Source organism: Cucurbita maxima, unplaced genomic scaffold, assembly GCF_002738345.1.
Source record: "Cucurbita maxima cultivar Rimu unplaced genomic scaffold, Cmax_1.0 Cma_Scf00008, whole genome shotgun sequence".
Classification (NCBI taxonomy): Eukaryota; Viridiplantae; Streptophyta; class Magnoliopsida; order Cucurbitales; family Cucurbitaceae; genus Cucurbita; species Cucurbita maxima.
Genome location: NW_019272024.1, coordinates 1839343 through 1855230, shown reverse-complemented (window position 1 = coordinate 1855230; position 15888 = coordinate 1839343). Strand labels below are relative to the sequence as shown.

General features: G+C 31.9%; 2 protein-coding genes across 3 annotated transcripts in view; one reads left to right on the top strand and one right to left on the bottom strand.

Moving 5' to 3' along the window:
• Positions 1-984: 984 nt before the first annotated feature.
• Positions 985-6530, bottom strand: LOC111482648 (potassium channel AKT2/3-like). Its single transcript, XM_023128540.1, has 9 exons — positions 6136-6530; positions 4698-4916; positions 3494-3652; positions 3356-3413; positions 2960-3277; positions 2099-2338; positions 1702-2019; positions 1374-1608; positions 985-1286 (listed from the first exon to the last, which is right to left on the bottom strand). The coding sequence occupies exons 1-9, from the start codon at positions 6375-6377 to the stop codon at positions 1177-1179; spliced, it is 1899 nt and encodes a 632-aa protein (XP_022984308.1). The 5' UTR covers positions 6378-6530; the 3' UTR covers positions 985-1176.
• A 5268-nt stretch (positions 6531-11798) lies between these two features.
• LOC111482647 (UDP-glucose:glycoprotein glucosyltransferase-like) overlaps positions 11799-15888 on the top strand; it is a 19622-nt gene continuing 15532 nt past the window's right edge. For both annotated transcript variants that reach the window (XM_023128538.1, XM_023128537.1), the window contains exons 1-5: positions 11799-12142; positions 12633-13076; positions 13740-13893; positions 14553-14724; positions 15036-15109. In XM_023128538.1, coding sequence (XP_022984306.1) covers positions 11979-12142; positions 12633-13076; positions 13740-13893; positions 14553-14724; positions 15036-15109 — 1008 coding nt within the window. In that variant the 5' untranslated portion in view covers positions 11799-11978. The remainder of the gene's footprint in view (positions 12143-12632; positions 13077-13739; positions 13894-14552; positions 14725-15035; positions 15110-15888) is intronic.

Here is a 15888-nt window from a genome sequence, read left to right as displayed (position 1 = left end):
AAATATATATATATATATATATATATATATATATATATATATATATATATATATATATATATATATATATATATATATATATATGTTGGATTATGTTTCTTGAGCTGTAAAAGTTTGACTACTTTGACTCAATGCTTTTTTCATTTTTCTATATATTTTTAGAGAAAATAATTTTTAAAAATTGGAGAAATTAAAAGAATGAGGTGGAAAATAGATTCTGTTGGAAGTTAAAATTTAATATTAATTTTGATAAATAGGCCCAACATTCTGTTTTTAGGGTTTGAATTTGAGATTCTTTGTTTTGTTTATAAAGGAAGAATCATTGCTATGTCTATGCTAGCACAATATATATACCGTTGAACTATGTTTAAATTGGTTTATTTATTTTCTTTTTTGGTTTAAATTGATTTATTTATTTATCTAGATGAGTATATATATATATAAGAGGCTATTGGTCAGTAATCTTTCTTAAAGCTACATTTGTTAATAAACAATTGATGTATCGTTAAGTTATTGTCTTATTAACATATCTAGACAATTGAACGTATCATTTGGATGCTACTCGACACATGAAATTCAACCTATTCATTTGATTGATTTCAGTTTATAGTTGACTCTAAGATCAATTCATCATACAAGTTTAGGGTGTACAAGGAAAGAATAAAACTCCAACTTAATCGTTGGACTATATTCAACCAACCCGACTCAAACATTTTATGATTCGGTTCATCAATTCTTGAAATGATCCATCAAATTTATAATCCAAATAACTAAGCTCGGAAAAAAAACCTTGAACCTGATGGATGAATGAACATAACTTAATGGATGAAACATCAAGTACCATCTCTAAGTTGATGGTTCGATCTCTTGCTCCACAATAGTCGAGCAAAAAAAACTAAACCTTGGAGACCCTCTCACTCATCTACATGCAAATATGTTCTTCTTATGACATTAATCCACACAGAGAATTGAAGCAGATGGGTAATATAAACTTTTTCCTTTCAACTAATTTCATTAAGAAAAAAATGAAGAAACAATACAAAATGATTGATCAAGGCAGAGCTTTGCTTAGCAAATTTTCCCCTTTTTCTTAATTTTTATGGGAAAAACCTCCCTTGATCATCTAATACCTATGTATGTTCATAGCCTCAGATTTCAGAGTTTTATAATCTGCAGCTATGAGAAAAAAAGCTTATCATTATCCCTTATCACATCAATGGAATCAATTTCAGATCCTTCTTCATTTGTCAAAACAGCATTTCTTGCATCAAATCCAAACTTTTCACCTGTTAAGATTCCAAAAACCGGAGTCAAGAACATATCAATCGATCTCGAACTCGCTGAAAATAATGAAGTTTCCATTAGAATGTTACCTGCAACTCTTTTGAGCTCCTCCATTGAATGTGGCAATCTGATGAGCTTTCCAGGATCATCACAAGAAGCCTGTTTTCTGGCTACTGGATGGCCTTTGTATATGTTAACTCTACTAAAATCTAACTCAATGGAGTGTTTCCAGTTGAAACTTTGATCCTTTTCTTCGATCAAAGTCGGTGTCGTCTCTTTTTCGGGCGAACCTTCTATGGTGATTTTGTGGCTCAGCTCCCTTTCCTACAAGAGTTTCAACAGATTTTTCTCTCAAAGATTTGGTTTGGAAATTGTTCCGTTTTCAGGGGACTTGTACTCGAAAATTCGTATACGAACCTGAAGGAAGTTCTTGACGATGACTATACTGTCTTCTTGTTTGATATGCATAGCTTCTTGTAGCACACTTGTTTTGAGCTTCAAGAGCTGTGAAAGAGTTTTGGTTCTGTATGTAAAGCTTTGGTTTTTGCAACAAAGTGCTCCTACTTCCCCAAACATACTGCCACTGTGTAATGTTCCGACAATCCGTTCCACCTCCGTCTCACAGTCGATAATTTCGATTTCCCCTGACACGATGATATAAACTTCTTCCGGGCTTTCGTTATGTACTATCACGTCCTCTTTAGGCGGTATATACTCGGCTTTCATCTCGGCTACCTGTCACATTTTATGGCATAGTTAGCTAAAGTTCATAGGTGAGTAGTCCAAACCCAAGCTAAAGAACTGCTAAGCTCACCAGCATCACAAGTGTTTCCTTTGAGACACCCTTGAAGAGGTAGAGTTTCTCCACGGTCGGCATAAACAATTGCTGACAGATGCTATGGCAAATCGACTTCGGAAGCTGTTCGATCAGTTGTTGTTGGTTTAGGCTCTCGGCTTTGAATCTTAAACACATGTATGCTAATATGTGTTCCTTCAACTTCGAAGGCAGGCGGTTTCGGTTAACAAAATTCGATGCCAGTTCGATGCTGTTTCTCTGCAAAAGCATACCAATTCACGTAATTGTGAGATCACACATCGGTTAGGGAGGAGAACAAAACCCCCTTTATAAGGGTGTGGGAAAAGGGTGTGGAAACCTCTCCCTAGCAGCCGCATTTTAAAAACCTTGAGGGTAAGCCCGAAAGGGAAAGCCTAAAGAGGACAATATCTGCTAGTAGTGGGCTTGGGCCATTATAAATGGTAACAGAGTCTGACACTGGAGGATGTGATAGAGAGGAGCTTGTTCTCCAAAAGGAGTAAACACGAGGCGGTGTACCAGCAAGGATGTTGGGCCCCCGAATGGGGGTGGATTTGGTGGGGGTCTCACATTGATTGGAGAAAGGAACAAGTGTTAGCGAGGACGCTGGGCCCTAAAGGGGGGTAGATTATGAGATCCCACATCGGTTGGGGAGGAGAACGAAACACCCTTTATAAGGGTGTGGAAACCTCTCCCTAGCAGACGCGTTTTAAAAACCTTGAGGGTAAACCCGAAAGGAAAGCCCAAAGAGGACAATATCGGCTAGCAGTGGGCTTGGGCCGTAACAGTAATGGTCGAGTTAAAACAACAGGAATCGTATATAGAAAGAAATATAAAAAGGAACTGATGTGAATGACTTACGAATTCCATTGTGCGTCGAGTTCCTTCAACGACTAGGTTTGTCATGTTACCGATCAAGTAAGCGGTTAACCCGAGATTGAAGAGCATGTAGAAAATTATAAAGATCATCTCCATGGTGTTCACAGCATGAAGATCACCATAACCAACAGTGGTCATAGTGGTGATAGACCAATACATGGATGAAACATATCTCACTCCAAAGCTAGTCTCTTTGAAATTTGGAAACGCTGTTCCAATCCATGTCTTTCCTTCATGTGGATACCGGTCAGCCAACATGTAGTAGAGGCATGCGGCACAATGGACATAGAGCAAAGTAACCTACAAACAAAACACCAACTTTTAACCAACCTTTCAAGAAGATTCAATCAGTTTGAACAGATTCTTTATTTTACTTACAAATAGAAGCCTAGCACATCGAATCCAAAAGTAGCTGAATCTAATGTCCTTCTCGAGCCTGAACATCGGAATAGAACGTTAATAAGGTTCGAGCGTTTGGAATAAGTGATCAATAAGATAAGATGATGAAGAACAAACCTTGTAAAAAGTTGCTTGACACGTCGCAGTCGCCAGAATCTGAGCAATCCTAGGAGGGCAAAAGGGAGACAAATATCATATTTGCCTGTGGACAGATAGGCCAGTGATTCAAATGGGATTGTTGATGCCAAATCCATCAAGAACCATGTCGAAAGGTACCTATGGAACACCATTTATGTAAGTTGTAGAGATTTAGGCTAAAATCCCATAACAAGTATTTGACAACCGCTAGAAGATATTGTCCTCTTTGGGTTTTCCCTTTCGGGCTTCCCCTCAAGGTTTTTAAAACGTGTCTATTAGGGAGAGGTTTCCACACCCTTATAAAGAATGTTTCGCTATCTTCCTCAATCGATGTGAGATCTCAGAATCCACTCTCCTTCGGGGCCCAGCATCCTCGCTGGCACTCGTTCCCTTTTTCAATCGATGTGGGACCCCTCAATCCACCCTATTCGGGGCCAACGTCCTTGCTGGCACACCACCTCGTGTCTGGCTCTGATACCATTTGTAACAGCCCGAGGCCACCACAAGTAGATATTGTCCACTTTGGCTCATTACCTATCGCCGTCAGCCTCACAGTTTTAAAACACGTCTACTATGGAGAGGTTTCCACACCCTTGTAAGAAATGTTTCGTTCTCCTCTCAAACCGATGTGGGATCTCACAATCCACCCCAACCCAACACCAATGTGGGATCTCACAATAGCACATTCACATTTCACGAGTGAAACCACAGCTTAAAACTATCACTGGATGAACTTCCAAGAGTAAAACCTTATCATAAAAAGCATAGCAAGGTCGGAAAATCCTTCAAACAAGGTTTTCCAATCGAAAACAAAGTAAAATCAACAAGCTAACACAGCCACAACAATGTAGTTACAATTTCAGAATACTATTTCCAGCACACTCGCATTGATCACATGTTCTTCAACTTAAAGAACATTGAAAAAACTACTCTCCAAACACATTTTGCTTTGCGTACAAGAACTCAAAATTAACCACAGCAACAAACTGATAAATATACCTAATAACAGCCAAATACCCAATGAAAGAACATCCAATTTCAGAGAAAATTAACCATAATCTACCCCTCAGAAGACGGATTTCCTCCATACCTACCACAAAAATTCGTACTAAAAACCACATTTCAAAACCTAGAATGAACAAAGAAAAGGGAAATGGGAGTATAAGGAATGTAGGATTCAAACCTAATAGCTATCTTCTTAGAATCGCGAACGAGAAGCTGAGTCCGATGATCAATGTAAGCAACGAAGAAGGTGAAGAAGATGTCAATGGCGAAGAAGAGATCGACAACATTGTCTACAATTAACAATCGGCGCTTGGGAATTGCGTCCACAAACGCCACTTCCATTGGGTAAACCCACACAGAATAAGCAACCAAAACCACCATGAACGACTGCCACCACCTGCAAATTCACCCGCGGTAAAATTCTCCAAAATTTTAATCCGAGATAACTTAAAAATTATTTTTAAACAATTTACACGTGTGCATTGTGTAATTTTTTATTTATTTATTTATTTATTTTTGCTCGTAAGTCAAAATAAAAATGTTTTTTTTTTCAACGGGAATATAATTTAGTATCAAGGCATCTATAATTATATCTTTTATTTATTTCTTTCTTATAAAAATTAATTTCTTTAAATTATTTATTTTATTCATTAAATATGATATTCATAAGAACAAAAATATTTAAATTGATTAAAATTTATATTTTCCTAAAATAGATAGACAAGAACCAAGTTGGTATATTTTTATTATAGTTAAAATTTTAAGATAAATAAATAAATAAATAAATAAAAAGAAAAAGAAAAAGAGAATTATACCTTTTCCTTTTTTAAAAGTAAAAATCTTTTTTCACCCATTACTCACTTTTATTATTATTATTATAAGAATTTGTGTATTTATTTTCCTCTCTCTTCTATTATTAATTATTATTATTATTATTATTATTATTTTCTCTCAATTTTATTTTTATTGAATAGATAAGATCCATATGAAGATTTGGTGATCTAAAATTAATGAAAATAATTTTAAAAAATATTGACTTATTTATATTTGTAGAATTCTCCGCCCCATAAATTTGCATTGAATGAAACAATTATTTATTTATTTATTTATTTATTATTATTATTATTATAATAGAGACAGCTAATTATCAAACATTGTGGAAAAAAAAACTTCTCTTAATGGTAAAGAATCTTTTTGATACCCCGAAAACCTACTGTTTTGTCGGCAATAGTTAAATAGTATATTTATTTTATTAATAAAATATAATATAATATAAATATTAATACATAATTTGCAATAAAACTTCCAAAAAAAATCAAAATGCAAAAATAGTTGAAATTTAAAAACATCATAACTAATAATTATAATTTTATTATTATTATTACTATTATTCATTTTTCTAATATATTTTTCCTTTGGAGGAAATATCGAAAAAAAAAATTAATAGATCTATTTCGTCGTGATTGAGCTATGATCATGTTGATAGATATTATCCAATAATATGGATGTAAAAGAAAATAAAAATGGGTTTTGTTTGTTTGAAAATATGCCGCCATTATTTTTGGAAAATTTTAACTAAAACAAAATAAAAATTAACCACGAGAGTGTGTGAGTACCTGTATTTTGAGCTCATGGGAGAGATGATCCATTTATGATGCTTCACTTGATTGTCATCAGTAAAGCTCGATACTCCCAAAGGTGGAAGTATAACCTTCGAAAGCTCTCTAAGGCTCAACGACGATGGTAAATCGCTATCGCTATCGTTATCGTCGTCGCTTCTGTGATTCTGATCTTCCTTCTTGTCCTCATCGGCGTCTTTCTCGGCGGTGTCGGGGCGGTGGAGGAAGTGAATCTGCATAAGTAGAGAGGGAAAAATGGGAGAATGGAGAGGTCGGATTGAATTGGGTTGGGTTGTGTTGGGTGGGTGGTGCTTTCAAGATGTGTTGGGTGTTTTTGTGAAGAATGGTGATGTGATTTATATGAAATTTGGGGAAGGTTCTTAGATATTGGGAGGTTTGGGCTTTGATTTGAATGAAATTGAATGATTTTGACCCATTTACGTAAGACATTTCAAAGGTGGAGATGATAAATGGAATGGGGTGGCTTGGAGGCTTCCAATCAATCAAACTTTCTAGATAATTTAGTCAATCTTTTTATCCTCGGAGTGGGTAGGGTTAAATTTGTCATTTCCTTTTTGTTCGTTTTTTGTTTTCAACTTTTAAATTTGGTGACATGAAATACTCCACTTGCTACAATCGCTCGTTTCTTGGCAACAAACTTGTGATTATGCAACCCTCACTTCTCAGCAACAAGTGAGTTAAGTCAATTCGTTTGCGTGTCGCTTACGACCAAACAACATATGCTCGAGCCTCTGACCCTAATTTAAAAAGAAAGTTTTAGAAAACGGGACAATAAAATTTTCGAAAGAAAATTTGAAAGTAAGATTTAGGCTTAGTAGTATATAACTATTCGGGTTGTTGTTAAATTTTAAAAAATGTATACATTTTTAATTATATATATACATACATGTTTTTATTTTTATATTTATTGTTATTTATTTATTTTATTATTTATTTTTCCACAAGCTCTTAAAAATCAAATTTACAAAGGTAATTTTTTAAATATATATTTAAATCGGATAATAAATCTTAATTAAATGCTTTATGAATTATCGTTTTCTTTTTATTAAAAAATAAAATTTTGACTAAATAACTAAAAATTATCTCAATTCAAAACATTTGCTTGTTAATCTCTTCTCGAAATGGTATATATTTCGACTCCTAACAATTTAACATAAACTATTAAACCTTCTCGTGAGACAATCACATATTCGTCTATTTTTTTTTTTATCTCATTAATGATCGATTTTATTCTCGAGCAAACCGCTTGTCTAATATGCATCATATCAGAATATGAGATAACCTAATAAACTCGATTACAAATCACAATGTGAGATAACATGTCTTGTCTAGCTACTCTTCATCTCGCCTTTTTTAAATCAAAAGTCACGTGATTTTATTTTTTCTTTCATTTAATATTTTTTACGTCTTTTTTTTATATTCTTCATATGACCTTGATCCCCTCAAAGATTTTAAAATATTGTTTATGATTTGAACTCGGAATGACCAGTTTTATATTAGTTTTTTTTAATAAAATTTAAAATTTTATTATTAAGTGTTAAAAGAAAGGTAAAAAACTCATTAGAATTTTTTTAATTAATTAATATTTTAATGATGACAAATCTAATTCGACCTATTTTAAATCATTTAAATTAGAGCGGAAATAAATAAAATGGGTTTGAGATGGCATATTAATTTAATAATATATAGATTGGAAAAGAAATTATTAGTGGAATTTTGATGGTTTAAAACAATTAATTATGTAAATAATATAATGTAATATAATATTTTAAATTAAAAATTTGCACATGACCGTCCGACATGGCAGAGAATTAAAAAAATTAAAAACCCAAACCAATACTTGCAAATAGATTATATTATAATAATATTATTGTAATATTATATTTTTAAAAAACTGAAATTGGCCGTTACTCTCTCACATATATAATAATATTATTATTATTATCTATCTTCCACTAATTTTCTATTATTGTACAATAAATTAATTTTTTATTTTGATAGCTTTCTTATCTATTTAAGCTATCTTTTATTTAATATCTTTTACAACTTTCTAGTAAAGTTATGATTGCTCTCTCCCACCTTTTAATTTTAAATTTTTTTTATAATTAATTTTATTATACAGTTGCCAGAGTTCAAATGGTAGTTGAGTTTGTTCTTGAACTTGTTTATTCAAATTTTGAAGAGGCGCTTCAAAAATGGAGTAGATCGAACATGATTGATCTACTGCAAAATTACAATGTTGCTGTGATTTAACTCGGGTTCTATATATATATATATATATATACCCGACTATTATGGTAAAGAATCTTTAATCATTTCATATTTTTCCATCTATTTGAACTTACCTAATTTATAGAACTAAAATGGAATGGACCATTTCCAAATAAAAGTCTTTTGAATGAAGCGTTAGATATATAACGCATTAAAAATATAATATAGTTTTTGGAAATTATTTATATTTAAAAAAGAAAAATAATTTATATAAACAATTCCAACCACCAAAGTTACCTACCTTGGCCTAGCCATCCACTCAAGCTTTCCATTATACATTGAATTTTATATGAGAAATTATATCGTGTATGTTATGTTCTAGTCCTTATTGTAGTGCTATGTCACGTGTTTTAAACATTAATTTTTAGTCAACTCAAAATAATAATATTATTATTTCAATTATTTCGTCGAATCTTCGATATAATTTTCTTTGATCACAACTATCATAATTACTTCGTGGTACTCGTGGGACGTGAGAAAATATTTTAAACTGAAATATCAAATGAACTATATATTAATTTTGTCACGTTATAATTGTAATTTTATGTAAATACCGAGATCCAACCCCTCAAGGCTTTAAAATGCATCTACTAGGAGAAGGTTTCCATATCCTTACAAATGGTGGACATCAAGTTAGGTTAGAACCCTATTCGTGTTGCTTGGGTGACCAAGTTAACCAATCTAAAAATATATATTAAATTCAAAATTTGATAATTCCACGTAGTCAGTAATTAAAATATTCGTCGATATATCACTATAATATTAATTAATATATCCTATATAAACATAAACATGCGTAAATGAGTAAAAAACTTATTTAATTTCAATTTGACTTTGAATATTTACACAAAAATCTATAATTATATCTTGGACTAAAAAAATTAATTATTAATTTTAAAAGATTTACTACTTTTTTTTATTTACAAAAATATGTACTAATATTTTGATCATATAACCACCAACATAGTTTAATGTTCCAGCCTCAACCTGAATTTATTATTATTATTATTTATTCTATTTGAATAAGAATTTTTGAAAGTGACAGTATAAAATAAACCGACACGTAGATTTGTTTTTACTGGACTGATCGGTCATTTTATTTATTTTTTGCACCTACTACTTGCTTTTGCCGGTCAAATTCGGTAGCCAGTACCTTCTAAAAGGTCTCCTCCATTAGCAAAATTTGGTGGATTAATTAATATAAAAACATTCCCTTTTTAATTAAAAAAATAAAAACAATTTATTTAATTTAATTTAATTTTAGTTAGAGGTTAGGAATTTAATTGGTCTCATCCAATTCTTTATTTAAAATAAAATATTATTTATGAAAATCTAGGTAGACGTCCACGGTGACAATGATATATAATAGACAAAAACGAACAATAGAGCCAAACATCAGGCAGTGTAGCAACAGCAACGAGAACGTTAGCTCTAAGAAGTTGGATTGTAAAATACATCGTCGATTGGAGAAGGCGTCACGGGCCAACGAACAAGTTACACCTCCACTCTTAAATTTAAAATATTAAAAACAAATATAATTTTAAAAAATCAATTACTTTTAAAACCTAATTGATTAAATTAAACACCGAATCATACATTTAGTCAATAAATTTGTAATCAGTATTTATCGAGATTATCGTGCTTTCAAATCGATATATTTTATTGTAAGAATAATTTTTACTTTAATACGTTAAATTTTAAACTTTACTTAAATGTAAAATTTAAATCACGCGACAAATTTCAATTAATTCTGTATGAGTTCTTATGCTATCTTATCTAAGTACTTTGACAATTGTTTTAGTACAAATAATATATTATTTTTTTCGTACTATATATATTTTATTTTAAAAACACATTTTAAATATAAAATTTATTTTTCTTGTTTAATCACTTTAGAATTAGTTTTTAGATAATTCATAAAGTCAAAAATAGTTTTGAATTAATCTAAAATTTTTAAAATTCTTTTATGTATTAAGATTTTTTTAAAAAAATTAAATTTATTTTAAAGGATTAAAGTAATAATATTGGCGAACATTTTAGTCACCTAAAAAAATATAAATTTTAAAAATAAAATTACGTTTGGAATTTATTTAATTGGAATATTTCAAATTTTATTTTATCATTTTGAATTTTTTTTTTAAATTCTTATTGAATAATATTCTTGTTTATTACATTTATTACAATTTTAAAAGATTATATGACTAGACATTTTTTTTATATATAAAATATTACGTCACGCGTAGAATATAAATTCATATAAATTCATCGAATTCACTGTTAAATTATATTTTAAAAAATTATAATTTTCTTAGCAATTAAATTAGATTTAAATCAATATATTTATTACATTATAAATTTGAGAGGCATCTACGCTCTACACTCCATTATTTTAAATTATTTTTCTCTATTTAATCTTATTAGTGTCAATGTATTGAATGAGAAGATACTTTTTTTCTCTTTTTTATTTTCCTTTCTTTGGAAAAAATTGTTTTCTTTTTTCAATAATAATAATAATAATAAGAATAAAACAAATAATATATATGAATGGACAATATAAATCATCCACTCATCCAAAGCAAATATTTTTGTACGTGTCGAAATAAAATACTTTACGAAAGAGCTTTTGTGTGGCTCAAATTCTCACGAATATTAAAGTATTGACCATACTTTCGGTTGAATTGCTTATCTAGTATCTCGGGATTTTTTAAATTTTATATTTAATAAATTTATAAACTTAAAAACTGTCTAATATAGTCATCGACACCTAATATATTAAAAGTTTTTAAAATTAATTGATACAAAAATGAGTTTTATGTCAAATGTGACTATAAAGTACTGTTTTTTTTTTTTTTAAAAAAACATATTTGGTCCAAAAAAAAAAAAAAACATGTTTTTTTATATGTTTTAAAAGGGAAATAAAAACATGTGGCCCTTATTGAAAAAGGGTATGGACCAATTACCAATCCATCCTTGCTTTAAAGGCCATTTTTATTTGGCATTTATTAGTGATGGGGGCAACCAATAATGCTTGACCAAACCCACAACAGTCTTTTTCGGTGCCATTTTTCAAATATTGTATAAAATTGATTTTTTTTTAATTATTTAACTATGAAATTAAGTTTTTTTTTTTTTTTTTTCCTGATTTAAAATAGTGAAATAATATTAATTAAATCATTAATATTACTATAAGGATTAGTGGGCTGACTCTTCGGCTTATAACCTATTGGGCTTATTTGGATGGTGGTGGGCCGGTTCGTTTTACAATCTAAATCCGGTTAATTTTCGGGAGCCATGTGAAATGACAAGATTGCCCTCCAATAGTATGTAGAATAACGATAATGCCTTTTGTGTAACCATGCGGTGTTTTCTTCCTCTGCGGAGTCTTCTCCATCGTCGCCGAGCTAGAGCGGCTCACTTTCGGAACATCATCTTCTCGGCAACCTTTGGTCTCTGATTTATCACCACCCATCTCTTTTCGAGCTCATCAATGATGGAGTCTCTGCATTTCAATAATTGAAGTGAAGATCGTGATTGTTTTTGCATTGCTAATGGGGACGAGCTGTTTTAGATCTGGGTGTCGACCTCTGATCGTTGTATTGTTGTTGGCAATCTATGGAGGCAGTGGAGGTTTTGCTGAGATTCGAAGACCGAAGAACGTGCAGGTTGCGGTTCAAGCCAAGTGGTCCGGCACTTCAATTCTCCTAGAAGCTGGGTACTTTTGCTTTTGTTTTCCTTTCCCTGTTTTGTAATCGTTGATTTGTAGCTACTGCAATGGAGTTCTAATCAGAAATTCTTGTCGAAGAAAATTGAGTTATGTAGATGAAGTCCTGCTCCATTTGTTGTTTATGTTTCAACTTTTAGCCATTTTCGGATTTGTTGTTTAGTGAGATCCAGTTTTCTCATTCAGGGTCGTCAAAATAATGTTCATTGAGGGCAATGCTTGTGTATGAGCAATACTTTTCGTTTGTTTTGAAAGTGGACATGATTATAGTTTTATTGTGTTCTTATATGAAAGATGGTTTATTTGATTTTGCCTTATTTTCAATTGTAAGGCATTGAAGAATAAATGTATGAAAATTTAACTGCTGAATTGCAATCAGCGAATTATTATCAGCCAATATCCACAAATGTTCATCGTTACTGTGAGTGAAGTTTTTGGTTTCTACACAATGTGGTGACTTCTATATTTTTGTTGAGTACAGTGAATTACTTGCTAAAGAACGGAAAGATCTTTACTGGGATTTTATTGAGGTCTGGCTTCGTGAGGAAGGAAATGGTGCTGATGCTGATGCTACTACGGCTAAGGCTTGTCTGAAGAAGATTTTAAAGCATGGACGTTTTCTTCTAAATGAGCCTCTGGCCTCATTATTTGAATTTTCTCTCATTCTACGATCAGCGTCTCCTAGATTGGTTCTTTACCGACAGTTAGCTGATGAATCGCTTTCCTCTTTTCCTCTGCCTGAAGAAAATAACTGCAACATTGTTGGTGAAGGAAATGAAGGCATTGAAAGAAGGAAGTCAGATACTTCACTTGTTGGACAGAACCCAAAATCTCCTGGCGGAAAATGTTGTTGGGTGGATACTGGGGGATCCCTATTTTTCGATGTTCCAGAATTGCTAACGTGGCTCGAGAATCCTGCTGAAAGGTTAGTAATATTAACCAACTCAGTCTAAGGTGTAGGAGATGTTGTAGATATTTCACAAGAATTGTTTTACTAGAATTAAACCAGTATAGAAATTCAACTGGGACAAACCATTTCTAGGACATATTAGCCAACTCAACCTGACCCATAAACTAAGCTGGTGAGTTTGATTTGATACGGGTTCATACATGAGCAATATAATTGTTTGATTGGTTTGATAAATTAGGATCGAATACATACATCCAATGATCCAATACTCACAATTTGTTTCCTAATTAGGAACATTGTAAGGCAAGTAAAGAATTCTATGGTTGTGGCTTTGTGATGGAAAAGCAGCAAGTTGAGACACCCCATTGTTATCTAGTTAAAAATATTTTGATTTAAAAAAATCCTCCAAGAAATTAGAAAGTACATAGGAAAAGTTTTCACATAAATCAAATCCGTAACTGGAAGGTCAGTGTCCCATTATGATTTTCATGAAGGAATTAGTTTGATTGGACTGTTGGTGGATGAAACAGGTGAATTGGATATAGGATCTGCAATCTGGATACTTAATTCATTTTCTTTTGTTGCCCTCTTCCTTTTCACCGAGAACATATTTAAATTTCCATTATCTACATTATGTTATTCTTAATATGTTTTTATAATTTCATTTTTTGCTGTCAGCGTTGGGGATTCTATACAGCCACCCGATTTGTATGACTTTGACCATATTCACTTTGGTTCATCTTCTGAAAGTAGAGTAGCCATCCTTTATGGAGCCCTTGGAACTGATTGCTTTAAGCAATTTCATGTCACACTTGTCAAAGCTGCCAAAGAGGTTCATCGCTTGTGTTCCAATTGTTTGTTTTGATATTATGCTCATTATTATTTTATAATTCTTTCTATTTGGAATATGGATTCTTCATTTCATAGGAAGTGTGAAATTTTATAAAACAGGGAATCCCTTGAGCCATAGGAATTACACGTATGAAATTACAGACATGGATACTTCATTGCATAGAAAGTATTATGGTCATTGTATTATTTAAACACCCTGGGTTAGTCTACTGGTCAATAAGAGCCATGTTAAGTAATAAGGGGATTAATGAGAATACTTTAGCTTTCATGCCGTGATGGCCACCTACCTAAGATTTAATATTCTATGATTTGCCTTGACAACCAAATGTAGTAGGGCTAGATAGTTATCCCACAAGAATAGTTGAGGTGCGTGCAAGCTGGTTCTACACTCATGGATACAAAAAAAAAAAAAAAAAAATCGCATTGTATTAATTAAAATTAAGGTTATGTTTTGGTCTTGAAACTATGAGGGTAGATCTCAATATGATTCCAGAGCTACTGTGTGTTTATTTTCAACTTAGTATATCATATGAAATATTGTTAACTCTATTGATGATTTAGCTAATTGTATCACCACTATTTGTTGCATTCTTTTTTTCTAATGTCTATATATTGTATGCTGTTTGATTAAATTTTCAGGGAAAAGTTAAATATGTTGTTCGACCTGTAATTCCTTCTGGCTGTGAAGTAAAAATTAATTCCTGTGGAGATGTTGGTGCACGAGGTTCCATGAACTTGGGTGGTTATGGTGTAGAACTGGCTCTGAAGAACATGGAATATAAGGCCATGGATGATAGTGCGATTAAGAAAGGTCAGTTCGGTTTCCCAGTTTATTCTGATGCTATTTTGTATTATGTTCTTTTGACATGATATGTTTTTCATATGACTCAGAACTCCTACAACGAAACAACACAAATGTTTCATATTTTCTTTTTTTTTTTCATTCTGCCTTGTTAACGTGAGGTCTCATACTAGTTGGGAAAAAAGGATGTAGATTGATTTACTATGAATTCAGTGGGTAGGGGAATCGGACATTCGACTTTATTCCATCACTGGCTAATTTTATGTTAAGATTTTTCTGGGTTAAGATGCCTTGAAATGAAATGGCCTTATGAATCGCAGGTGTCACTTTGGAAGATCCTCGGACTGAAGATCTCAGTCAAGAAGTTAGAGGCTTCATATTTTCCAAGATTTTGGTTTGTTTTCCTTCAAGATACTTCGTCTCTTTTTTTCATTTTTTTACTAAGGTATTTTTCATTTTTTCATTTTTTTTAATGATTGCTATATCATATTATATCAAGCAATGATTTGGATGGTCTGCAATTTACTTCAATGGTCATTAAATTGATATTCACTTTGATGGTTACATTTTCTTTCATTATTTATTTGGCACATTTTCTACATTCAGCTCATCTTCAAAATTGAAGTGGAGTTTCTCTTTTAGTGTTCTTATTATATATATTTATTTTATAAATGCTAGACTGGATTGCCCTTTGAGCTACTCTTACCTGACCTCATACAGATTCTGTCGTTTTAAGGATTTTAGCTTCTTTCAAACTGAAATACTGAACGTAGCAGGTGCCTATTTCTTTTGGTAGTTTTTGTAACAATGCATGGCTTACCTCCCCATGGTGGTGTTACAATGCTAGAAAGTTCTTTTGCAACTATAACTTCTCCATGATCTTCCGAGATTGGAAAGCTCTTCTTCACAAGCTTTGGACGGGGTCATCCCTTCCCTCGCCCCGAGGTTTCCCCATTTTTATGAAGTAATACATCAAGTTTCTTACATGAGAAAAAAGAAAAAGAGAAAAAGAAATGTACTAGTGTACCTAGTTGAAAGAAAAACTGATTCCCCCATGATACCTCCTGGTATGTATTTTCATGGGGACTATTTGGTCTCTTTGTTGGCCATAGGTGCACAGTAGCTGCAGTTTTTTTTTTTTTTTTTTTTTTTTTTTTTTTTTTTTTTTTTTTT